We start from the raw sequence: 27,806 nt of genomic DNA on the forward strand, positions 1-27,806 counted from the left end.
GAGAATCATGATGAGGAAGTGAGTCCAATGGAGATTCATGATGAGGAAGTGAGTATAGTGGAGAATCATGATGAGGAAGTGAGTACAGTGGAGAATCATGATGAGAAAGTGAGTACAGTGGAGAATCATGATGAGGAAGTGAGTACAATGGAGAATTATGATGAAGTGAGTATAGTGGAGAATCATGATGAGGAAGTGAGTATAGTGGAGAATCATGATGAGGAGGTGAGTATAGTGGAGAATCATGATTGGGGAAAGTGAGTATAGTGGAGAGCCATGATGGGGAAAGCGAGTGTAGTGGAGAATCATAATGGGGAAAGTGAGTATAGTGGATAATCATGACGGGGAAAGTGAGTATAGTGTAGAATCATGATGCGAGAATGAGTATAGTGTAGAATCATGATGCGAAAGTGAGTATAGTGGAGAGTCATGATGGGGATAGTGAGTATGGTGGAGAATCATGACGGGGATAGTGAGTATAGTGGAGAATCATGATGGGGATAGTGAGTATGGTGGAGAATCATGACGGGGATAGTGAGTATAGTGGAGAATCATGATGAGGAAGTGAGTGCAATGGAGAATCATGATGAGGAAGTGAGTACAATGGAGCATCATGATGAGGAAGTGAGTACAATGGAGAATCGTGATGAGGAAGTGAGTATAGTGGAGAATCATGATGAGGAAGTGAGTACAATGGAGAATCGTGATGAGGAAGTGAGTATAGTGGAGAATCATGATGAGGAAGTGAGTATAATGGAGAATTATGATGAGGAAGTGAGTATAGTGGAGAATCATGGTGAGGAAGTGAGTACAATAGAGAATCACGATGAGGAAGTGAGTATAGTGGAGAATCATGATGAGGAGGTGAGTATAGCGGAGAATCATGATGGGGAAAGTGAGTACAGTGAAGAATCATGGTGGGGAAAGTGAGTACAGTGGAGAATCATGATAAGGTAAGTGAGTATAGTGGAGAATCATGATGGGGAAAGTGAGTATAGTGGAGAATCAAACATGGAGTATAGATAAAAAACTACTGAGGAGTAAAGTTACTATAATGAGGAAGAGTAATGATTAGATAAGAGAGAAAGTGATTTAAGTTTACATCCTTTGAGCTTTTGGGGAAGCAGACTGTTCCTTGACTCCTGGAAACTTTCCCAACCTTTCATGGTGCAACACCACTGTAACCAACGGCAACCACGCTGCAGACGCACTCAGATGAACAGGATTATTATTATTTATTTTTACCCTGGATACTTCCTTAAATGAAGGTTATTGCAAGTTGCCTCAGTGATCACTGCATGAGCTGCTGTTACTACAGAAGTGAAAGCCTGTAGCCAAATGCATATTTGATGAGTATTGGAAAAGAGAAGAGCGGAAGAGAAGAACAGATTGTGAATTTCTTACTCCAGGACCACGGGTGGTGCGCAGTGGTGAAGCTGCAAGTCCAAGCTTGCTTTCATCTGAAAGAGAAGTAAAACAAGTAGTCAGAACAAGGTTACTTCTTTTTTTAAATAATTCATGCTTCCATTTGGGTTTGATCAATATTTCAGGGTTTTTTTTTTTTGACTTTAATGATGCCTTAAACACAAATAAGGACAAACACATTAGGTTACATAATATAAAACTGGTCTGTTTTTTCATAAATAGCTATACATTTATCAGGAGGCAGGCTTCACTGTATTTTTTATTTCATATGTCATCTAAAACAAATCAGCCTTCTACCCGGAATCTGCACTGAAAACCACTTAATTTATTCACTCTCAAATCACTGACGCAAATTCCCAGAATGTAATTTACCATAAAAGTACTTAAATTAACTTATGAGGCTGCAGTTGGGCTCAGTGAAGTGTGTGTGTGTGTGTCTAAAATTCTAAGAAATGCTGTTAAGAAAAAAAATCTATATATCACCAGATTTCACGATCATCATCGTTCCATCTAATGCTCCATCTGTTTTCCCTCACACGCATGTAAACTCATCGATCTGTCTTTCACACTCGCTCTCGTTCTCACTACACCATCCTTCTTATTTACACCTTCACCCCTTTCCTCAAGCGCTCGCTCACCAGGCAGCGCAGAACTTCTTTGCATCTTGCATGATTTAATCAGGAGAGTGTTGGTGAGCTGCACTGACGCCTCGTTAAGCTCGACATGACAGATGAGCAGTCTTTGCTTTTTCGCTCCGACTGAAAGTAACGGAGAATGCTTTACCATCACAAACTATCAGACAAATCAGAAGCATCTGACAGTTCACATCACTGCAAAATGAAACAAGAAAAATGTGACATGCCACAACTCCAGCTTCATGTAATCTGTGCATAATTAAACAAACCTGACTGCTGTAGCTTTGATGAGCAGTACGGGTTTAGCTGGAATTACTCATTTCCAAGAGGAGTGCAAGTAAACGGATAATTGTGTCACTATTATTAATTACTTATTCTAATCATGGCTTTTGTTGAATTTATAAGCATATCATGCAGCAGGCTAATGGGGCTGTCTGTGTATTGATGAGCAGTGATAGGATGTTACAGATCCGAAGCATCAACATCAAAGTCATACATGAGCATGCCTCTGCTTTTCCTCCCCCTCATCCTTTTTAATTAGCCTGCAAAATAACAAAGCACACCATCATTCCAAGAATAAAAAGGAAATTGCATTTGATTCAGCAACTCCCCAGTGAAATGTGTACGTCTCTGGCATTTGCACCTGCTGAGTTGCTTGTTCTTTTTAAACCTCTGGTTCGTTATTATTGTCATTAGTTCAGCAAACAATAATGCTTTACGATGAAGACCATGTGATCAGTCACCTTGAGCTTGTCGTTGATGACCGATACCCAGACAGACACATTAGCCGATTGTGACAGCTGTTTTTACTGGGATAAATGAGGAACTGGGAGACAGGCTTCACAATACAGGTGCGTTTTATTTTTTCTCTTTTTTAATTTCACTTTGGCGGCACGGTGGTGTAGTGGTTAGCGTTGTTGCCTCACAGCAAGAAGGTCCGGGTTCGAGCCCCGTGGCCGGTGAGGGCCTTTCTATACGGAGTTTGCATGTTCTCCCCGTGTCCGCGTGGGTTTCCTCCGGGTGCTCCGGTTTCCCCCACAGTCCAAAGACATGCAGGTTAGGTTAACTGGTGACTCTAAATTGACCGTAGGTGTGAATGTGAGTGTGAATGGTTGTCTGTGTCTATGTGTCAGCCCTGTGATGACCTGGCGACTTGTCCAGGGTGTACCCCGCCTTTCGCCCGTAGTCAGCTAGGATAGGCTCCAGCTTGCCTGCGACCCTGTAGAAGGATAAAGCGGCTACAGATAATGAGACGAGATGAGATAATTTCACTTTTCAGTGACTTTAGCTTCTTTTATTTGTGCAAACACACAAACACGGTATTGGAAAACACATTTTCTCTCTCTCTCTCTCTCTCTCTCTCTCTCTCTGGAAGACACACAGAGACGCACATTAATAGACAGCCAGTAATTAGACACGGGTGTAACTTGTCACGTTATCTGCTGGTTCAGCCTGACTCCTCGCCGTTCACAGCCGATGCTTGACCACGCCCTCAGTGCCACATTGATACTCTGACTGACGCTCTGATTGAAACATGGACCAACTCTGACTGACAAGTGGGTCGACATGAAGGCTGACACTCGGATGAATCACGGACCAAACCACAGAGTTAACAACAGACCCACATTTGGACAGACACCTGGACTGAGAAACACGGGACAAAACCGTGGATGGAAACACAAACTGAAACGCAGGATGACACAGGGACCAACACTCAAGTTGAGAGTAGGACCTACATTTGGAACAAAACATGGACTGAAATGCAGACAGACACTGAGACAAATATGCAGAAGGAATGACAACTGAACAGATACATGGACAGACCAGGCTCGTAGTACTTGAGTCCAGGACTTGGACTCGAGTCCGACTCGTGCCCTAATTTTAAGGACTCGTGACTTGACTTGGACTTGAGCACTGATGACTCAGACTTGGACTCAGACTCGTGCATTAACTGCATTCGGACTCGTAAATTGGAGACGAGGACTCTGAATTTTTCTTTATTTTTTTGTAACATGCCATAATAATTTGGCATAAGATATTTATATCTACATTATTTTTTATACTAGTTTTGTGCAAGAGAATGCACATTCACCTGTTCATACGTCATGGTCAGGAACAAACCAACGTTAATGGCGCTAAAATGCCTGGAGAGAAGCCGCTAGGATTGTCCGCTTTGCTCATACAGACTTCTTGTGCAGTGGGAAAAAATGCACTGCTGTGTGTTCCATATGTAGAAGAACTATCGAGGAGATGACGGGGACAACCTCGAACTTCAATCATCATTTGGCAAGACTCCACCCAGAGAAGGAAGTGACACGTTATGTTCATTGCCCTGTTGATAGCTGAACTTGCTTGCTGACCGATGAACTAGCTAGCGTTAACCCTCTCTCATGTTATTTGCCCTGTTGATAGTGGGCGTGGCTTGCTGAGCGATGAACAAGCTTTTTATTTGTGGCCTATTAACTAAAATGGGGCAGTCGAGCAGTAACGTTAGTCCAACAGAGTAGCAGAGACGCTTTCACATAAAGGCAGCAACAGCCACCGTCAAATGGTGCAGTTGGAATCTTGTTCTCGGACTCGACTCAAAATTTTCTTTTACCCTGTCCACACTAGGGATTTTGTACCGATACGATACTACTTTCGTACCGCTACACCTGTCCACACTAGCAACTATACCGGTACTGTAGCGGTATAACTGTATCGGTACGAAACCCACAAATGTATGGGTTTCGTACCAGTACAGTATTGGTACTGTAGCGCTTCGCTGTAGTGTGGACAGATGAAGCGGTTCTGTATCGATACAAATATAATGCGCATGCGCAATGAACCATTCCTACTTCTTCCGGTTATTTATACAATACAATACGCCCGTGCTTTCCAGCTGTAAATAAAACGTTAAACTGGCTCAAAACGACCGTGGAGCTACATGGAGCAAAGACGAAGTTATGTGTTTGTTGATGTCTCCGCTGAATAAAATAGTGAAGAACGGAGATTCGTTTTCTTTGTTTCTTTCTCAACTGCCTCACGCGTTTTATATGATATGATTCGACTGAATAAATGACCACCAGAAATACAGACTGTACACTGACAACAAAAAGCACACACACGTTGTTTCATCCGCCATATTCTTGGAAGGAAGTTACTCGGTAACCACAGAAACATTTCACGCACGCGCATTTCAACTACCGTGAAAGAAAACCGCAAACATTTCTCGCTAGTGTGGACACATGCACTAAACTGTACCGGTATACTTTGTATCGATACAGTTATACCACTATCATACCGGTATAAGTGTGAACACAGCTTTTGATGACTTGGACTTGAACACTTGGGACTCGAGACTGGAATTGGACTGGAGGTTTAGTGACTTGACTACAACACTGGGAACAGACAAAGGGACCGAAACACAGACAAATGCTTGGACTCACCAGCAAATGGACTGACGCTCAGGCCAAACTACAAACCAACACTCGGACCGAACTACAGACAGTTGCTCCGACAGACACATGGAACGAAACGTGGACAGACACACTGACACACCTGGGCTGAAATGTACTGAAACATGGACAGACACTCACTCAAACACATAGAATGATGCTCGGAAAGACATGGACCAGCACTTGAATAGACACACGGACAGACCAAGCAACAGAAACATGACCACACACACGGACTGACGCATGGCTCGGCAGTTTGGGCAAAGACATGGACCGAAACAGAGATCAATACTCAGACCAACAAACGGACTAACTTGCAACAGAAGACTGTCCCTTTGCAAGGCAGTTGCCCCGAATTTCCTTACATTGGCCAAATCAAATGGAAATCATGGATCAAATGGAAACCCATGGTGTCCACAGTGATGCTAACATGCATGATGACACTGGAGGGTGTCTCTGGAAATGCGATCACGCACTTTCAAAAGAACTCACGACTGTGGAAGCAGCCTACAGAATGGAATAGTTTTACTAAAGCAGATCTGGTAAAACATGGAAGTGATGTTATTGGCTTTAGAATTAGAATGCGGATGCTACTTGCCTAAATGACCACCGGTAGCCCATATTGGCACATCATAGTCCAAAAATACATTTCTGTATTGCCTGTCAGATGGGACACGCGGACAGTAACATAGAACATGGCTTTTAGTATTACTGGGTTTAATTATAAAATTGCCATGAGATTGATTGAACCAGAATACTCTCACCGTGGGGGCTTTGTGTTCAGCGAAATACAAAAGCTAATTTGCTCTGGAATTATTACCAATTTGGAGCCGATTAAATCCGCACATCTTGTTGATAATCACTTAAATTACCTCCCCTGCTAAAACTAATCCAACTCTGGAACAGCTTTAGGTGAGTTTGACTGGCAATGCTGGATTCCCTGTTTAATGGTCCACACATTGTGCAGCCTCAGCAGAACACAATCTATCGGGTACAAAGATCTATAGGAACTGCACGGCCATGTCGGCTTTCAACGCAGTCAAACTTGGAAAAAAAAATCAAATAAAATAAAACAAACACTTTAATAAGAAGCAATCAGCTTCATATTGAGTGAGGTTTAATCAAGCTTGTGTATCGCTCTTACTGCACAATCAAATCCACAGTGTAGTCAGAAGCAAGGAAAGCAGTGACGAGCAATCCAGCTGGAGATTATAAAGGGTTATGGGTACAGTTTGCGTAACCGGGGTTGTGACCCCATGTGTGCACTTGATTTACCAGTGGAGTTGTGAGAAAATCTCAGAAATCTCCTTTTTTCTTTCATTCATTCATTTTACAAATGGACATTCTGAATATTGCTTGAACTGCGAATAAGGGTTTTGCGTGCTATTATTTATTATTTTGAAATGTTACTGGGAGTCACAAATGAGCCACATTTAAATGAAGCGTGTACGTGCTGTGATATTCTTTTTTACTATCCTGACACGGTGCACCAGTGCAGGAGTTCAGCAATAACACAGGACAAATTTCTCAGTCTGTCTGTTAGTTCCTTGACAACATCGTAAAAAAAAAAATAAATAAAATAAATAAACAAGACCTTTCAACTTTACGGAAGCCGAGAGAGGCCCTTCATATAATCCTTTTTTTTATTCACCTTGTTATCCCGAGATAACGACATAATTAATTCAGGATCTCGAGAAAACAACACAACGAATTCGAGATCTCGAGAAAACAAAACCGTTATTCCGAGATAACGACATAATTCAGGATCTCGAGAAAACAACACAACTAATTGGAGATCTCGAGAAAACAAAACCGTTATTCTGTGATCTCGAGAAAACAAAACAATTATTTCATGATCTCGAGTAAACAGCTGAGAAATGGTTCATTCAGGTGCGCCAAGAGACTTGTGATATGCTGACTTTGGGGCTATTTCTCATTCTGTATAGACGCAACTTTGGTCATTAGAATGTCTGGAATAATCGATCACCTAATAAGGCAATATTTTGATCAGGGGTTGGTTGACACAGGGAGAGATTGCATTCAGTCTTTTAATAAGGGATAATTTCAAAATTAGTCCGCGGCACCTCCGCAGAAGACTGGCCCGGCTTCGTCTCTACCGACGGAGATACAGTGATCCAGCTGAGATCACGGAATAATTGTTTTGTTTTCTCGAGATCTCGAAATAACAGTTTTGTTTTCTCGAGATCTCGAATTAGTTGTGTTGTTTTCTCGAGATCCTGAATTAATTATGTCGTTATCTCGGGATAACAAGGTGATAGTGGGGCTGTTAAGCTCTTATTATCAGAAGAATTGTGCACAAAATGAAAAAAGCATGAAACTTTCAGAGTTTGTTCTTGAAGGCATAAGCTTTAATTTGAGACGTGGAGGCATTCTCAGTTTGACCTCTGGGGTCAGCTAGAGGTCATTGACCTCCATGATGGCACATTTCTATGCATGAAATTAGAAAAGGCTGTATTTTAACACCTAAATGTGATGTAAATATAAAATAAATGTGTTTTTCCATGTTACTGGGCATGAAAAAATCACATATAATACTGATATTCCTCTTAGGGGTAACTTCAGGGGTCAGGTAGAGGTCATTGACCTTTGAAATTTGAAGTTTCTATGCATGACATTCTAGACGGGTGTATCTTAGGATCTAAATGTCATAGAAATGTGAAATTAATGTGTATTTCCTTGTTTCTGACCATGAGAAACCCATTTTTAATACTGGTATTACTCTTACAGGTCATCTCTGGGGTCAGCTAGAGGTCACTGACCTCCAGCATAATGCATTTCTATGCACGAAATTAGAAACGGGTGTATCTTAGGTTCTAAATGTGATAGAAATGTAAACTAAATGTGTATTTCCATGTTTCTGGCCATGATAAACTAATTTCTAATACTGATATCATTTTTATAAGTCACCTCTGAGGTCAGCTAGAGGTCACTGACCTCCACGATAATGCATTTCTAAGCATGAAATTAGAAACAATCTATCTTTGGATTAAAATGTGAAATACTGTAAATGTAAATATATGATTCCATGTTTCTGGACATGACACAACTCATTTCTGATAAGTAAAACATCTCCAGTGGTCACAAACTATGTCAGAAGCTGAACACAGTTGCCCCATTTCCATTGATAATTTCAAAGTGAGTAATGTTTTGGAGCATTTGCTCTCATTTGCACTAGAGTTGAAGAATACAGTATATTGTAGTTTAATTTTCAGTCATTTTAATGTTGGACATTGATAAGGCAATTCTAAATTCACAGGAATAACTATATGTCAGTCTAGCAGAGGTAGAGATTCAACGGAATTTTCATGTTCATGTTTTGTGTGGGGCGGCACGGTGGTGTAGTGGTTAGCGCTGTCGCCTCACAGCAAGAAGGTCCTGGGTTCGAGCCCCGGGGCCGGCGAGGGCCTTTCTGTGCAGAGTTTGCATGTTCTCCCCGTGTCCGCGTGGGTTTCCTCTGGGTGCTCCGGTTTCCCCCACAGTCCAAAGACATGCAGGTTAGGTTAACTGGTGACTCTAAATTGACCGTAGGTGTGAATGTGAGTGTGAATGGTTGTCTGTGTCTATGTGTCAGCCCTGTGATGACCTGGCGACTTGTCCAGGGTGTACCCCGCCTTTCGCCCATAGTCAGCTGGGATAGGCTCCAGCTTGCCTGCGACCCTGTAGAAGGATAAAGCGGCTAGAGATAATGAGATGAGATGTTTTGTGTGTAGGGGCGGCACGGTGGTGTAGTGGTTAGCGCTGTCGCCTCACAGCAAGAAGGTCCGGGTTCGAGCCCCGTGGCCAGCGAGGGCCTTTCTGTGCGGAGTTTGCATGTTCTCCCCGTGTCCGCGTGGGTTTCCTCCGGGTGCTCCGGTTTCCCCCACAGTCCAAAGACATGCAGGTTAGGTTAACTGGTGACTCTAAATTGACCGTAGGTGTGAATGTGAGTGTGAATGGTTGTCTGTGTCTATGTGTCAGCCCTGTGATGACCTGGCGACTTGTCCAGGGTGTACCCCGCCTTTCGCCCATAGTCAGCTGGGATAGGCTCCAGCTTGCCTGCGACCCTGTAGAAGGATAAAGTGGCTACAGATAATGAGATGAGAGATGTTTTGTGTGTAGCCCATTATTTTCCCGCGGTTCAAAGTGGGGCAAGATCACTGGAAAACATCCCCCCTACACAAGATGCTTTGAGGCAACACATAAAAAGAGCAATGTACCAGGCTAATATATGGAACCTTGCTTTGGTTTCTCAACCATGTTTGCCCAGTCCATCAGACTGGGGATGGATTGACACCGATGCTGGATGGCAGCCACTTTGGACAACACTCCCTGAAGCTTCACAGGCTTGCTATGAACTTGTGCACTGTGGTTGCAAAAAGGGTTGTACTGGGCACTGTAGATGTAAAAAGGCAGCCTTAAAGTGCACAGCACCGTGCACATGCTCTGGTGACTGCAGCGACTAAATCAGTGTTCTGTAGTTACAATTTGTAGGCCAACATTGTAATCCCCAAAGGTCAAGGCCCTTAGAATAAATGTAGATACTATAGTGATTTTAAAATGTTCTTTATGGAACCTGTTCAACTGTTTACACTGCATTTAGAGTTTTGATTGTAGTTCAAGTTTTTGATTAGTTAAAGTTTATCATTTCTGACAAGTTGAAGTATATTTCTGTCATGTTCATATTCATATGGAATTGTTTCTTACAATCCAAAACACATGAGATTTTTATATAGATTTATCAAAATGTGGGATGTTTCCCAACCTTGCCTGTTCTCCATGATGTTGACCTCTCAGAATGATGTCAGTATCAAAAATGGGTTTCTCATGTACAGAATCATAGAAATACAAATTTAGTTTACATTTCTATCACATTTAGAACCTGAGGGACACCCGTTTCTAATTTTATGCATAGAAATGCATTATGCTGGAGGTCAGTGACCTCTAGCTGACCCCAGAGATGACCTGTAAGAGTAATATCAGTATCAAAAATGGGTTTCTCATGGTCAGAAACAAGGAAATACACATTAACTTCACATTTCTATCACATTTAGATCCTAAGATACACCCGTCTAGAATTTCATGCATAGAAACTTCAAATTTCAAAGGTCAATGACCTCTACCTGACCCCTGAAGTTACACCTAAGAGGAATATCAGTATTATATGTGATTTTTTTCATGTCCAGGCACATGGAAAAACATTTATTTTACATTTACATCACATTTAGATGTTAAGATACAGCCTTTTCTAATTTCATGCATAGAAATGTGATATCATGGAGGTCAATTACCTCTAGCTGACCCCAGAGGTCAAACTGAGAATGCCTCCACGTCTCAAATTAAAGCTTATGCCTTCAAGAACAAACCCTGAAAGTTTCATGCTTTTTTCATTTTGTGCACAATTGTTATGCTTAACAGGCCCACTATGAATACAAAAAGATTATATGAAGGGCCTCTCGCGGCTTCCGCACAACTTCATGCATTTTGTCCAACATTTTAATTTATTTATTCCCCCGCCAGGTGATCTTGCTTTATGGTTTGGATTGTTGTCTTGTTGCAGAATCTACCCATATTAGATTTTATTAAATTTATACCTTTCTTATTTGTAAGTGTATGTTAAAATGTAGGTAAATTTAGCTTAAAAAAACAAAGTGCTAAAGTTTGCATCCCCTATCAATTAGGCTAGCTAAAGATTTACTCTAAATTTGTGAAGAATGATTTCAGGAAAAAAAAAAAGGTCACCTTGGGATGTGACGTGCCGCTTCTTAGGCTGAGGTGTTTCCTGGGAGATTGATTTTGACGTTGCAGCAGAAGTGGTGCCTTCGGTGTTGATCATAAACTTGAATTTGATCGCACTCCCTTCCGTATCAGTCTGCAAGAGAGCGAGAACACAAAACGTGTCACTTTGCTTGGACACATACAAGTTTAATATATCATACTTAACAAACCTATCAGAGGACCCATAACCCTACACCGCACTAAACACTCTTTGTTTTAATGGCAAAACTAAAACCAATGAGGAAAATATGCACCAGAAACGCTGTTTTGAAAAAAAAAAAAAGGATCATGTCTGTGTACCATATGTTAGTGGTAGCTCTGGTGCAGATACGAGCTGCCTGGGAGGAGTTGATATAACACGGTGATATTACTGTGGGGCTTCATCTAATGATGCTAATTGACTCTAATATGACAGCAACACAACAGGACGGAGCTAATATACTAATGAGGGCGTAATGGCTGTAATGGTGGTTAGTCGGCCCATAGGACTCGTAGAGATCCGCTGTACTCCTGCTGGACTGATCTGTGTGGACAATGACACTCTTCTACTAGACCTTAACGATGAATACAGTAATTACACTGGCTTCATTATTATAGTTGAGGCATTGTAAAAGTTAAGCTTAAGTACAGGATGTGTATATGGGTGAATGGGTGTGTGTGTCTGAATGAACGTGCATGTGCCCCCCCCCCCTTTTTAAAAACACATTCGTAGAATGGGCTTTTCATTGGGGGTCTAGCAGCGAAGCTGCAGAACCCCATTGTGTTTCTCATCTCATCATCTGGACAAGTCGCCAGGTCATCACAGGGCTGACACATAGACACAGACAACCATTCACACTCACATTCACACCTACGCTCAATTTAGAGTCACCAGTTAACCTAACCTGCATGTCTTTGGACTGTGGGGGAAACCGGAGCACCCGGAGGAAACCCACGCGGACACGGGGAGAACATGCAAACTCCGCACAGAAAGGCCCTCACCGGCCACGGGGCTCGAACCCGGACCTTCTTGCTGTGAGGCAACAGTGCTAACCACTACACCACCGTGCCGCCCCATTGTGTTTCTATGTATTCTTTATTATTATCGTTCAACTTTCTTCCGTAATGAAAGTCTATGGCAACCTATAGAACCGTATAGTAAAAAGTTGTGAAATTTTGCACACACATTGGGGATGCCACCCTGATTAATTTGACCAAGTTTCATGTATGCAAGTCAAGCGGTCTAGCGCCACCAATGGATCAAATTTGGAGCTGCGTCCATGAGTGTAACTTTTGAACCGTATGCCCGATTTTCAAAAATCAGGTACCGTTGGAACCCTTGGGTCAAGCCGAGTTCAACGCGCCCTATGACGTCATTTTCCGCCATTTTGGATTTTCCGCCATTTTGGATTTTGTTGAAAGTGAAACAAAATTTTCAGCGGTCGCAAATTTAGCTCGATTGTCATGAAAATTGGAACACATGGTTTTCAGGCCATTCCCCACAAAAGTAACTTATAGCCATTTAGAAATTCCAAAGCGTTTGCCTGCCACAGCCAAATGAAAATGGCGGCAAAGCCGCCAAACAAGAAGTGAGGTCATATCTCAGGAACGGTTTGACATTTCAAGTTCAAACTTGGTACATAGACTCTTGACGCCATCCTGAGGGCACTCATTAAATATGGGGACCTTTGACCTCTGGGGGGCGCTATAATTTGTGAAAATGTGTTATAGCTCAGTAACACTTTCACGTGCTGAAACTAAATTTGGTACATGGACGGATTATTCAGTTAAGACTATGAAACCATTATATGGTGACCTTTGACCTCTAGGGGGCGCTACTTTCCGCCATATTGAATTTTATCAAAAATGAAAGCAAATTTTCACAGGTCACAAAGTTGGCCCAATTTTAATGAAAATTGGAACAGATGGCCTTCAGGCCATTCCGCACAATCTCTACTTACAGCCGCTTTGACATTCCAAAGCGTTCACCCCCACAGCCAATCAAAATTGGCGGCGAAGCCGCCAAACAGGATGTGAGGTCATATCTTAGGAATGCTTTGATGTACCAACTTCAAACTTGGTATATTGACTTGGGTCCACATCCTAGTGGGGCTCAACAGATCTGGTGACCTTTGACCTCTGGAGGGCGCTATAACTTGTGAAAACGGCTTTTTCTCACAGGTCACAAATTTTGCCCAATATTAATGAAAATTGGCATAGATGGTCTTTCAGCCATTCCCCACAATCTCTGCTTATAACCGTTTTCACATTTCATTTTAACATTATGTTATAAGACCATATTTTATAGGTCACACAGGTCACACATTTTCTTATGAAATTGGTAACAGCTGATCTTCAGACCAATCCTCACAAAAGGTACTAATTGTCACAGTGTCAATTTTTTAAAGCATTTACACAAAAGCCCCCAGGCAGGAGATAAGTTCACATCTCTGTGAATCTTTGGTTGTTTGTCATGTAACATGCAGTCAGTGTTGCATCTGAAGACCATTGTGGACGCTGCCATTTCTGCTAGACCCCCACATTGCTGCTTGCAGCTATATTTTTATTTATTTATTTTTTTTAAAAACAACCCTTACAGAAAAAAAAAACACATGAATTTCCCATGTATTTCACATGTGATCACATGTTACCACATGTGTTACCATGTACAGCACATGTGGAAAACATGTTACCACATGTGGAAAACATTCCCACATGTGATTCACATAAAATTGGGCCAAAACCACGTTTCCCATGTGCAAAACACATTTTCTACATATGAAGTTCATGTGGTTTTTCTGTAAGGGAAGATGGATCACAGATAAAAAGTGTTTGCTTATTTCCTGTTTCTCAATGATTGGCTGGCATTTTTTTTTTAAACACTTCCTTGCTCGATTTCAGGATATCCTCTCAAACTAGTTGGGCACACACAAATTTACACTTTTTTTATTTAAGATATATCTAGATAATAGCAGCAGAATACATTACTGATGGTGTAAAGTATATATATATATAAATATAAATAAATAAATCACTTTATTTGAAATTAATTATTTTTAGCATGAGGTCTTCGGTTTTGTAGTGGAATAGAATTTACACGCCACCACCATCCAAGTTTCTTGTTTCTGGTTTCAATCCCAAGTGTAGCACTAAAATATCTGGATCAAATTCTGATTTCTTGTGTCATGTGTTCTGATATTTGTATGTGTTAAATCTTTACCTGCTGAGTGTGTGCTGTGTAAACCATAACTCCATAGGGGTTGGGTTGGGCTCCACCCTGCAGGTTAACACACACACATTCATATGGGCCATCGGGATCGGAGAAAGGACTCCATACCCCCCAGCGCACACACTGCATAAACACCACCCTCTGGACAGCCATGGAGGACATCTAAAGAGAAAGAAAATGAATAATTAAAATGAACGCTTAAGCACGCCTGCTGCAATGTCCAATCAAATCAGCTCTTCTCATTCCCTTTCAGAAGCAATTGTGCCATAGCACCGAACAGTATTGACATTTTCATAATGACCAGCAACAAATATGTTTTTGGTCTCCTCATCTGCTTTTATGCATGTTCACGATATATCGAATATTTACTGGTACCTCATTTATACAATAATCCATTGACTCAGGTATTTAATTACAACCCCGATTCCAAAAAAGTTGGGACAAAGTACAAATTGTAAATAAAAACAGAATGCAATGATGTGGAAGTTTCAAAATTCCATATTTTATTCAGCATAGAACATAGATGACATATCAAATGCTTAAACTGAAATGTATCATTTAAAGAGAAAAATTAGGTGATTTTAAATTTCATGATAACAACACATCTCAAAAAAGTTGGGACAAGGCCATGTTTACCACTGTGAGACATCCCCTTTTCTCTTTACAACAGTCTGTAAACGTCTGGGGACTGAGGAGACAAGTTGCTCAAGTTTAGGGATAGGAATGTTAACCCATTCTTGTCTAATGTAGGATTCTAGTTGCTCAACTGTCTTAGGTCTTTTTTGTCATATCTTCCGTTTTATGATGTGCCAAATGTTTTCTATGGGTGAAAGATCTGGACTGCAGGCTGGCCAGTTCAGTACCCGGACCCTTCTTCTACACAGCCATGATGCTGTAATTGATGCAGTATGTGGTTTGGCATTGTCATGTTGGAAAATGCAAGGTCTTCCCTGAAAGAGACGTCGTCTGGATGGGAGCATATGTTGCTCTAGAACCTGGATATACCTTTCAGCATTGATGGTGTCTTTCCAGATGTGTAAGCTGCCCATGCCACATGCACTAATGCAACCCCATACCATCAGAGATTCAGGCTTCTGAACTGAGCGCTGATAACAACTTGGGTCGTCCTTCTCCTCTTTAGTCCGAATGACACGGCGTCCATGATTTCCATAAAGAACTTCAAATTTTGATTCATCTGTCCACAGAACAGTTTTCCACTTTGCCACAGTCCATTTTAAATGAGCCTTGGCCCAGAGAAGACGTCTGCGCTTCTGGATCGTGTTTAGATACGGCTTCTTCTTTGAACTATAGAGTTTTAGCTGGCAACGGTGGATGGCACGGTGAATTTTGTTCACAGATAATGTTCTCTGGAAATATTCCTGAGCCCATTTTGTGATTTCCAATATAGAAGCATGCCTGTATGTGATGCAGTGCTGTCTAAGGGCCCGAAGATCACAGGCACCCAGTATGGTTTTCCAGCCTTGACCCTTACGCACAGAGATTCTTCCAGATTTTCTGAATCTTTTGATGATATTATGCACTGTAGATGATGATATGTTCAAACTCTTTGCAATTTTACACTGTTGAACTCCTTTCTGATATTGCTCCACTATTTGTCGGCGCAGAATTAGGGGGATTGGTGATCCTCTTCCCATCTTTACTTCTGAGAGCCGCTGCCACTCCAAGATGCTCTTTTTATACCCAGTCATGTTAATGACCTATTGCCAATTGACCTAATGAGTTGCAATTTGGTCCTCCAGCTGTTCCTTTTTTGTACCTTTAACTTTTCCAGCCTCTTATTGCCCCTGTCCCAACTTTTTTGAGATGTATTGCTGTCATGAAATTTCAAATGAGCCAATATTTGGCATGAAATTTCAAAATGTCTCACTTTCGACATTTGATATGTTGTCTATGTTCTATTGTGAATACAATATCAGTTTTTGAGATTTGTAAATTATTGCATTCCGTTTTAATTTACAATTTGCACTTTGTCCCAACTTTTTTGGAATCGGGGTTGTAACTTTGTTATACTTTGTACTGATTCTGTCAATAAACACCTCATAGCCAGATCTTTTTTTGTTATGGATAAAATCTTCAGAGTGTCTATTTGTGCCCTGGCTTTGGCCACATGGTGTACACACCTTTAAACACCAAAATAAAACAGAAATGTGTAAAATATGGGTAACAGTGGCTATATTAAATATGGGTAAGAGAATTGGCTATGTCCACTTCAAATGTAAACACATCAAGTCTTTTGATTTTCTACTTGTAAATATGAATTTAAAAAAAAATGTCGGGGACCTAATCCACAAGTATCAATCATTGTGAAGGTGAAGAAGCTTCTTAATGTTCTCAGGGACAATATTAAACATTATTTTTTTCCATCAAGTCGTGCGCTCTGACTGGCTCGCGAACAGTCCGGAATCCTACAATCCGGACCCCGGTTACGGACCTTTGGCGACTCGTTCGTTCACAACAACAACAAACATAGTAGCAATTTTTTGTCAACATTTTTATCGCCTAGATCAGGGAAGTGATCTAGATCAAGTTTCCTTTTCAGAAAATTCCGAGCTGACGTAGCTTGTCAAACAGGTTTTTGACGAGCTTGTAGCAGGTTTGTTCTAAATATGGTTTCCCTTTCAGGCGCTCTCATTTTCTGTTAGAATTTGGTGAAGAAAAAAATAAATATATTATTTACAGTATTTACATATATAAAAACTGTGAAAACACACTCACTTTGCAAAGTATTGAGTTGCTGACATGTTGCCAAGCCTTATTTCCTTCTTTGGTTTCCTGATCCCTGATTTCCTGTTTCTCGTCTTTGATTCTGCCGAGTCTACGATAGGCTGTTTGTGCCTCACTCAACTTATTGCCTGTTTCACTGTTTTATGATTTTGCCTGCCGTTCTGGATTGTTTACCTGTCTTCACTTGTATTAATAAACACACCTTCTGCACTTACATCCATCTCCCAACCATCTCGGACAGAATACTTCACACTCCCTGACAAAGAGAATGCACGTTCACCTGTTCATACGTCATGTTCAGGAACAAACTAATGTTAATGGCACTAAAACAGCCACCGTGAAATGGTGCAGTTGGAGTCTTGGACTCGACTCGGATCAACAGTGGACTAGACTCGGGACTCGACTCGAATTTTTTTTTTTAATGACTTGGACTTGACTCAGACTTGAACACTGGGGACTCGGACTCGAGGTTTAGTGACCCGACTACAACACTGGTGCCGCCCAAAGGTTGCTGTTGGTGCCGCTCAAGGTTCATTGTTAATATTAACTGGCAAGCTTTCTAATTTACTTATTATTTTTACATTATTTTTACTTATCTCTCTAATGTGAACCACATTAAACTATTATTTATCTGTATTCATTTTAAAGAAATTGCTCTTCATCTGATTTAAGATGTTTATGATAGTGTAAGCAGTCAACCAGGTAATAAAAGAAAAAGAAGAATTTCCAAAAGATATACACTACCATTCAAAAGTTTGGGGTCACTTTGAAATGTCCTTATTTTTGAAAGAAAAGCACTGTTCTTTTCAATGCAGATCACTTTAAACTAATCAGAAATCCACTCTATACATTGCTAATGTGGTAAATGACTATTCTAGCTGCAAATGTCTGGTTTTTGGTGCAATATCTCCATAGGTGTATAGAGGCCCATTTCCAGCAACTCTCACTCCAGTGTTCTAATGGTACAATGTGTTTGCTCATTGCCTCAGAAGGCTAATGGATGATTAGAAAACCCTTGTACAATCATGTTAGCACAGCTGAAAACAGTTGAGCTCTTTAGAGAAGCTATAAAACTGACCTTCCTTTGAGCAGATTGAGTTTCTGGAGCATCACATTTGTGGGGTCGATTAAATGCTCAAAATGGCCAGAAAAATGTCTTGACTCTATTTTCTATTCATTTTACAACTTATGGTGGTAAATAAAAGTGTGACTTTTCATGGAAAACACAAAATTGTCTGGGTGACCCCAAACTTTTGAACGGTAGTGTACATATATTATTTACCAGCTGGAAGGTCTGTATCGTGAAATACTGTGACCTCGGCCTTGAAAATACTGACTGAGGCCCTCTGGGCCGAGGTCAGTATTTTCAAGGCCGAGGTCACAGTATTTCACGATACAGACCTTCCAGCTGGTAAATAATATATGTACACTACCGTTCAAAAGTTTGGGGTCACCCAGACAATTTTGTGTTTTCCATGAAAAGTCACACTTTTATTTACCACCATAAGTTGTAAAATGAATAGAAAATAGAGTCAAGACATTTTTCTGGCCATTTTGAGCATTTAATCGACCCCACAAATGTGATGCTCCAGAAACTCAATCTGCTCAAAGGAAGGTCAGTTTTATAGCTTCTCTAAAGAGCTCAACTGTTTTCAGCTGTGCTAACATGATTGTACAAGGGTTTTCTAATCATCCATTAGCCTTCTGAGGCAATGAGCAAACACATTGTACCATTAGAACACTGGAGTGAGAGTTGCTGGAAATGGGCCTCTATACACCTATGGAGATATTGCACCAAAAACCAGACATTTGCAGCTAGAATAGTCATTTACCACATTAGCAATGTATAGAGTGGATTTCTGATTAGTTTAAAGTGATCTTCATTGAAAAGAACAGTGCTTTTCTTTCAAAAATAAGGACATTTCAAAGTGACCACAAACTTTTGAATGGTAGTGTAAATATATTTGAATGGACAAAGTACAGAATCATAGCAAAGACGTTAAACATCCTTGTCAATCCAACTAGTTCAATAATATGCAGATGTCCTAGAACTACAACTAATTGTCCCTTGGATAATTGTGCCATGCTGGATTTCTCAGACTAATGATAGGGAATGGAAGAGAGAAACCAGCAGTTACTTGAAAAGAGTCACAGGACGGCCTGAACAACAGTCACCGCAATCTCCATTCCTACACCTCAGACAAAAGTCTTCTGCTTAAAAAAAAAAAAAGGCAGAGATGCTGATCTAAAAGCCTTTAAACAATTTGAGCTCTTTTGGAACAATATACTGAGGTCAGATGAAACAAAAATAGTACTTTTTGGCAATAATTCTGCTCATTGTGTTTGGAGAAGAAAGGTTGCACGTATGATCCCAAGAACACTATGTCTACAGTCAAGTACAGAAGTGGGGGCATCACAATATAGTACTGCTTCTCTGAAACCGCTACTGGGGCATTCCATGTCATTTTAAGGAAACATGGATGTTTTAGAGGAGAATCTAATCTCATCACCTAAAAAACTAAATCTGGGGAGAAGATGAACGTTTCAATAAGACAACGACCCCAAACATACAGCCCAAACTACTCAAGAACGCCTTGCATGACCTTGCCAATCTTCTGGCTCTGAATCCTGTTGAAAATTTATGGAGGATTTTGAAATTGCAAGAGGGACTCTCATAACCCTGAGGGAATTGCAGATGATTTGCTCGGAGGATTGGTCCAAAATTAAACCACGATGCAACAAAAAGCTAATAACATCTTACCCTAGGCGTCTCCAAGCTGTATCGGCCTTGCGCCAAAATACTAATGTTGGTCATTTGTGGTGTCTGAATACCGATTAATTCATTTCCCTTTCAATTATTTTTACCTTACAATTTTATGTGTATGAATACACATTTTTTATGCCAACAATAATTTTAAAAATCATTTTAATAATTCCATACTTAAGTACAAAATCCAGAGATACTATGTATACAAATTTCTAAACGTGTCTGTAAAATTGTTAACTCTGATCATTACAAAGAGCTCACACTGAAGATTCTTTGCAGAAAACATCGTCGTATCAACAATTCAGTCTTTATTATTCTTGCTTCATTGTTAATTGTATTCTTAGTCTTAGATCATATAGTGTCCATCCTAAATGTCCTTGTGAACGAGTTATTACTCTAGAAACAACAATCCCAATTCCAAAAAAGATGGGACACTGTGTAAAACATAAATTAAAACAGAAGGTGCTGATTGCAAATCACGGAATACATATATTTCATTGAAAATAGTACAAAAACAACATATCAAATAGTGAAACCGATTTTTAAAAAATATATGCTCATTTTGAATTGGATGCCAGTAACATGTTTCAGAAAAGTTGGGACAGTTTACCATTGTGTTGCATCGCCTCTACTTTTAACAACACTCTGTAAACGTTTGGGAACTGAGGAAATCAATTGCTGTAGTTTTGAAAGAGAAATGTTGTCCCATCCTTCCTTGATATATAATTTCAGTTGTTCAACAGTTGGGGGTCTCCTTTCGTCATATTTTTCATTACATAATGCAACAAATGAGAGAAAGGTTTGGAGGCAGGCCAGTTTAGCACCCAGACTCTCTTACTATGGAGCCATGCAGTTGTAATACATGCAGAAAGCGGTTTGGCATTGTCTTGCTGAAAGAAGGAAGGCCTTCCCTGAAGAAAGATTTTGTCTGGATGGCAGCATGTTGCTCCAAATCTTGGATATATCATTCAGCATTAATGATGCCTTCCCAGATGTACAAGCTACCCATGTCATGTGTATTAATACATCTCATACCATCACAGATGTTGGCTTTTGAACCGTGCACTGATGATGAACCAGATGGCCCCTCTCCTCTTTAGCCTGGAGAACGTGATATCCATGATTTCCAAAAAGAATTTCAAATTTCAATTCGTCAGACCACAGGACAGTTTTCTACTTCGCCTCAGCCCATTGTAAATGAGCTCAGGCCCAGAGAAGGTGTTGATTTTTCTTGATATTGTTTATATATGGTTTTAACTTGCATTTGTGGATATTATGTGCTATAGATGATGTGATCCCCATATTCTTTGCAATTTTACCTTAAGGAATGTTATTCTTAAATTGTTGCACTGTTTGCCCACACAGCCTTTCACAGACCAGTGAACCCATCCCCATCTTTACTTCTGAGAGACTCCACCTCTCTGGGATGCTCTTTTTATACCCAATCATGTTACTGACCTGTTGCCAATTAACCAAAATTAGGGTTTTTTTTAAACATTACACAACTTTTCTACTTTTTTGCTGCCCCTGTCCCAGCTTTTTTGAAACATGTTGGTGGCACTAAATTCAAAATGAGCATATATTTTTCAAAAAACAGTTTAATTTCTCAGTTTCGACATTTACTATGTTGTCTTTGTACTATTTTCAATGAAAAATAGGTTTTCCATGATTTGCAAATCACCGTATTTTGTTTTCATTTACCTTTTTTTTTTTTTAACATAGCTTCCAAACTTTTTTGGAATTCGAGTTGTATAACGTATCTAAACTAGCACATTAATATAAAACTTGTGATTTGAATTACAATTAATGATAGCTAAATACAGTGCCTTGCAAAAGTATTCATCCCCCTTGGTGTTTGTCCTGTTTTGTCACATTACAAGCTGGAATTAAAATGGATTTAAATTTACACAACATGCCTACAAATTTAAAGGTGCACATTATTGTTTTATTGTGACACAAACAATAATTAAGATGAAGAAACAGAAATCTGGAGTGTGCATAAGTATTCACCCCCTTTCATATGAAACCCCTAAATAAGAGCTGGTCCAACCAATTCACTTCATAAGTTACATAATTAGTTGATTAAGATCCACCTATGTGCAAAGTGTCACATGATCTGTCACATGATGTCTGTATAAATCAACCTGTTCTGGAAGGACCCTGACTCTGCAACACTACTAAGCAAGCAACATGAAAACCAAGGAGCCTCCAAACAGGTCAGAGACAAAGTTGTGGAGAAGTATAGATCAGGGTTGGGTTATAGAAAATATCCCAAACTTTGAATATCCCAGGGAGCACCATTAAATCCATTATAGCAAAATGGAAAGAATATGGCACCACTACAAACCTGACAAGAGAAGGCCGCCCAACAAAACTCACAGACTGGGCAAGGAGCGCATTAATCAGAGATGCAACAAAGACACCAACGATAACACTGAAGGAGCTGCAAAGATCCACAGTGGAGATGGGAGTATCTGTCCATAGGACCACTTTAAGCCATAAACTCCACAGAGTGGGGCTTTATAGAAGAGTGGCCAGAAAAAAAAAAGTCATTGCTTAAAAAAAAAAAAACACGTTTGAAGTTTGCCCAATAGCATGTGGCAGACTCCCCAAACACATAGAAGAAGATTCTCTGGTCAAATGAGACTAAAATTGATCTTTTTGGCCACCATGAGAAATGCCACGTATGGCGCAACCCCAAAACCATGAGAACACCATCCCTACAAAGAAGCATGGTGGTGGCAGCATCATGCTGTGGGGATGTTTTTTTTTCATCTGCAGGGACAGGAAAGCTGGTCAGGACTGAAGGAAAGATGGATGACACTAAATACAGGGCAATTCTGGAGGAAAACCTGTTTGAGTCAGCCAGAGGTTTGAGACTGGGACAAAGGTTCATGGTCCAGCAGGACAATGACCCTAAACATACTGCTAAAGCTACACTGGAGTGGTTTAAAGGGAAACATTTACAGTAAATGTCTTGGAATGGCCTAGTCAAAGCCCAGACCTCAATCCAATTGAGAATCTGTGGCATAACTTTAAGATTGCTGTACACTAACGCAACCCATCTAACTTGAAGGAGCTGGAGCAGGTTTGCCTTGAGGAATGGACAAAAATCCCACTGACTAGATGTGCTAAGCTAATAGAGACATACCCCAAGAGACTTCTAGCTGTAATTGAAGCAAAAGGTGGCTCTACAAAGTATTGACTTTGGGGGGGTGGGGGGTGAATATGTACGCACACTCCAGATTTCTGTTTTTTTTTTTCATCTTAATTATTGTTTGTGTCACAATAAAACAATAACGTGCACCTTTAAATTCGTAGGCATGTTGTGTAAATCAAATGGTGTTAGCCCTCCAAAAATCCATTTTAATTCCAGCTTATAATGTGACAAAAAAGAGGACAAACGCCAAGGGCGATGAATACTTTTGCAAGGCACTGTAAGTATTGCACCATGTACTTAAAACAAATCTCTAGGTAGCTTGCTAATATTAGACTATTATAATGTGCAAACCAATAGCCATGTTTGTGAACAAGTGTTAGATCTAATGCTCACAGTTTGGTGCTTATCATGTGAAGAATGAGATGAGGTAGAGGGACTACAATGAGAGCAAACAGAAAAGAGGTCTATTTTTACCCAGGATCAAATACAGTAATTCAGCGAGGTGCATTTAGTTAGCAGTTGGGTGAAGCAGCCTATGTACAGGGAGTGCAGAATTATTAGGCAAATGAGTATGTTGAACACATTACCCTCTCTATGCATGTTGGCCTACTCCAAGCTGCATAGGCTTGAAAGCCTCCTACCAATTAAGCATACCAGGTGATGTGCATCTCTGTAATGAAAAGGGGTGTGGTCTAATGACATCAACACCCTATATCAGGTGTGCAAAATTATTAGGCAACTTCCTTTCCTTTGGCAAAATGGGTCAGAAGAGGGATTTGACGGACTCAGAAAAGTCAAAAATAGTGACATATATTGCAAAGGGATGGAGCACTCTTAAAATTGCCCAGCTTTTGAAGCGTGACCATCGAACAATCAAGCGCTTCATTCAAAATAGTCAACAGGGTCGCAAGAAGCGCATTGAAAAAAAAAAAGGCGCAAACTAACTGCCCGTGAACTGAGGAAAGTCAAGCGTGAAGCTGCCAAGATGCCACTCGCCACCAGTTTTGCCATATTTCAGAGCTGCAACATCACTGGAGTGTCAAAAAGCACAAGGTGTGCAATACTCAGGGACACGGCCAAGGTAACAAAGGCTGAAAAACGACCACCACTGAACAAGACACACAAGATGAAACGTCAAGACTGGGCCAAGAAGTATCACAAGACTGATTTTTCTAAGGTCTTATGGACAGATGAAATGAGAGTGAGTCTTGATGGGCCAGATGGATGGGCTCGTGGCTGGATCAGCAAAGGGCAGAGAGCTCCAGTCCGACTCAGACGCCAGCAAGGTGGAGGTGGGGTACTGGTATGGGCTGGTATCATCAAAGATGAGCTTGTGGGACCTTTTTGGGTTGAGGATGGCGTCAAGCTCAACTCCCAGTCCTATTGTCAGTTTTTGGAAGACACCTTCTTCAAGCAGTGGTACAGGAAGAAGTCAGCATCCTTCAAGAAAAACATGATTTTCATGCAGGACAATGCTCCATCACACGCATCCAAGTACTCCACAGCATGGCTGGCCAGAAAGGGTCTAAAGGAAGAAAGATTAATGACGTGGCCTCCTTGTTCACCTGATCTGAACCCCATAGAAAACCTGTGGTCCCTCATCAAATGTGAGATCTACAAGGAGGGGAAACAGTACACATCTCTGAACAGTGTCTGGGAGGCTGTGGTTGCTGCTGCACGCAATGTTGATCGCAAACAGATCAAAACACTGACCGAATCCATGGATGGCAGGCTTTTGAGTGTCCTTGTAAAGAAAGGTGGCTATATTAGTCACTGATTTGTTTTTTTTTTTTGAATGCCAGCAATGTATATTAGTGAATGTTGAGTTGTTATATTGGTTTCCCTGGTGAAAATAAATGAGTGAAATGGGTATATGTTTGTTTTTTGTTAAGTTGCCTAATAATTATGCACAGTTATAGTCACCTGCACACACAGATATCCTCCTAAGATAGCTAAAACTAAGAAAGCCCTACTCCAACTTCCAAAAATACTCAGCTTTGATATTTATGAGTCTTTTGGGTTCATCAAGAACATAGTTGTTTTTCAATAATAAAACTAATCCTCAAAAATACAACTTGCCTAATAATTCTGCACTCCCTGTATTTTGAAATTGGGGTAAAGCAGGTTGGAAGAAATGGGACATGGCTTTTAAGGCCTTGGCTTAAGTAAGAAAAAATAGTGTTTCGTCCTTGTGTCTGTGAGAAGAGGGAATCCCGAGAGGTGAGAATTTAACACAGTTTTGGCCAAAAGTAGAGCAAGTGAACACAAGAGAAAAAGACAAAAAAAAAAAAAGCAATATGTTGCTGTGATGACTCTCATCCAAAATGTCTGACATTCTGGGTTTATAAGTATTACTTTCACACAAAGCACATAACTGCTCACTGCATAATCACAGCTATCAGGAAAACTGAAAATAAAGTGAAAACTGAAAAAAGAATGAAATAAACCAGGAGACAGAAGAAATGCGGGAATGTGCGTGCGTGTGTGTGTGCGCGTATGTGTGTGTGATGAAAGAAGGCAAGGCACTTGCGAGAGCGACAGATTAACAGGCCTCTCTTGACACCGTGTTGTATATATATCCATTCATTATGCACTGCCTGAGCAGCTACAGTATATAATCATCATCAGGCAGAGGAGCGAGACGGAGCAGAAGCACTTTAATCTCAGCTGCACTGGGGCCAATAACTGATATTAGTCACAAATCATGAATGCATAGACAAATATATAAACAAATAAACATGTGCACCAACAAACAAATGCATGAACAAGCAAATGAACAAACCAAAAAATAAAAATAAATAAATAAATAAACAAATAAATACAAATAAGTGATTATAAGACACCAAGTTCATTCACATTGTGGTCAATAAATGAGATCAGATAATAAATAAATAAATAAATGTAAAAGGAGACAGAAATGATCACATGAAATGAAATAAATAAACAAAAGGTAAATGAATAAATACACGACAGACTGTGATTAAAACAAAAAAGAATGAATGAATGCATGAACAACAAAATAAAAAAAAGTAAGCAACCAGGAAATAAACAAGACAGACAGACAAACAAATACAAACAGTACTGTGCAAAAGTATTAGGCCCCCTATTTTTTTCATACAAACTTTATTATAGATTTCTATTTGATGACGTCTACATTATCGAGTCGGTACAAAAAACATTTTAGAGTCCAGACGTTCGTTTTCCAGCACAAAATTAAATTTTACAGAAAAAAAGAAAGTTTGGATCTGAGCAGCATATTACACAAGAGAGCGCTTTTCAGATTAAAAAAGAAAACATAATGAAGGCTGCTGGGTTTTGGTGCAAAATGAAGACGCGAGTGTGACAGTCAAAGTGTCCAGAAGAACTGCGGCTGGTTCTGTAAGACGCTCAGTAAAACCTACAGCTCATTTCCGCATAAAACTGCACTCACTGTACCTGAGACTACTTTATTTTATTTTATTTTTTAAAGCAAAGGGTTGTCTCAGACCAAATATTGATTTTGCTTCATTTATTATGGCTTACTGCTTTTTGCAGTATTTTTTTTTTATGTTGAAACATTTCATTTCATTATTTTTAAGCCATTTTTGGTCTACAGCATTTCTTTGCATGTGCCTAAGACTTTTGCACAGCGCTGCTGTATATATAAACGGATTTTCAAGCCACTTTAATCTCATTCTCACTGGGGTCAGTAACTGAGATTACTCAGGAAGCTTAGAACTTTATTTACACTCACATGTACAGAAACCAGAATAGCATGGAGAAAAAGGGGGGAAAAAAGATGTTTGCTATCTTCTGATTTAGCAGCCATCTTATGAGATAAAACATCATGGCCAAACCTTTATAAGCTGGTTAAGCTCGATATGAGGTAATAAATCAGGAAAGAAAAAGAGAGAGAGAGAGAGAGAGAGAGAGAGAAAAGAAGAGCAACAAGTCGGCTTTCGTTCCTCCTTCTCTTGCATGTTTCTCAGGCCCTCCATCTACTTTGCTCTTAATCTCAATCTATTCCTCAAACTCTCTCTCTCTCTCTCTCTCACACACACACACACACATCTTCACAAACAGACGCCTCGCAGTGCGATATAAGGACAGCGTTGTGATGTATCTGGTCTGAGATATATCTGCTGAGTGATAAATACTGTGCACTTCAGCAAAGAGCGCTAATGCCAGAGATTCATCTTCGGCACACAGATCTATCACGCGGCCGAAGAGAGTGCTCGGCAATATAACTTCCCGCACTGGTTTAACGTGTGCGATGCCTGCCAAGATCATTACGCATTTCGCTGAACATGTGCTCGCTATCTCAACTCATGTACAACTACCTTTCGCCGCGTGTTCTACATGTCTCGTGTTTAAATATGTGCAAGGAGTGGGGAGACACTGAGATCTTTTCTCAGTACACCACGGTGTCTTCTGGCTGCTTGGAGAAAAGAAAAAAAAAATCAAAACTTTCAACTGAAATAATTTGGTCACCAATATTGTACTATGGTGCTCAAAAGTCTGGTGCTTCATAATATTGACTGATATAATTGAAGTTGGTGAAAATTAAATACTTAAACAGTAAACTCTGATTGTGTTAAGCTACTTCTATACTTCATATATGGTTCCAGATGCTGCCCATCTCCTCCATCAAACATTAGCCTATAAAAGCAAATGT

At 40.3% G+C, this 27,806-nt stretch overlaps 1 protein-coding gene across 1 annotated transcript in view; it reads right to left on the reverse strand.

The window, feature by feature from the left end:
• The window catches only part of nphp4 (nephronophthisis 4), a 522,237-nt gene that overhangs the window by 216,275 nt on the left and 278,156 nt on the right, over positions 1-27,806 (reverse strand). Inside the window, exons 9-11 of the mRNA XM_060932193.1 lie at positions 14,472-14,642; positions 11,237-11,366; positions 1,405-1,460 (exon numbers count right to left, since the gene is read on the reverse strand). Of these exons, the coding sequence (XP_060788176.1) occupies positions 1,405-1,460; positions 11,237-11,366; positions 14,472-14,642 (357 nt within the window). The remainder of the gene's footprint in view (positions 1-1,404; positions 1,461-11,236; positions 11,367-14,471; positions 14,643-27,806) is intronic.

The sequence above is a fragment of the Neoarius graeffei genome, chromosome 10 (assembly GCF_027579695.1).
Source record: "Neoarius graeffei isolate fNeoGra1 chromosome 10, fNeoGra1.pri, whole genome shotgun sequence".
Taxonomy (NCBI): Eukaryota; Metazoa; Chordata; class Actinopteri; order Siluriformes; family Ariidae; genus Neoarius; species Neoarius graeffei.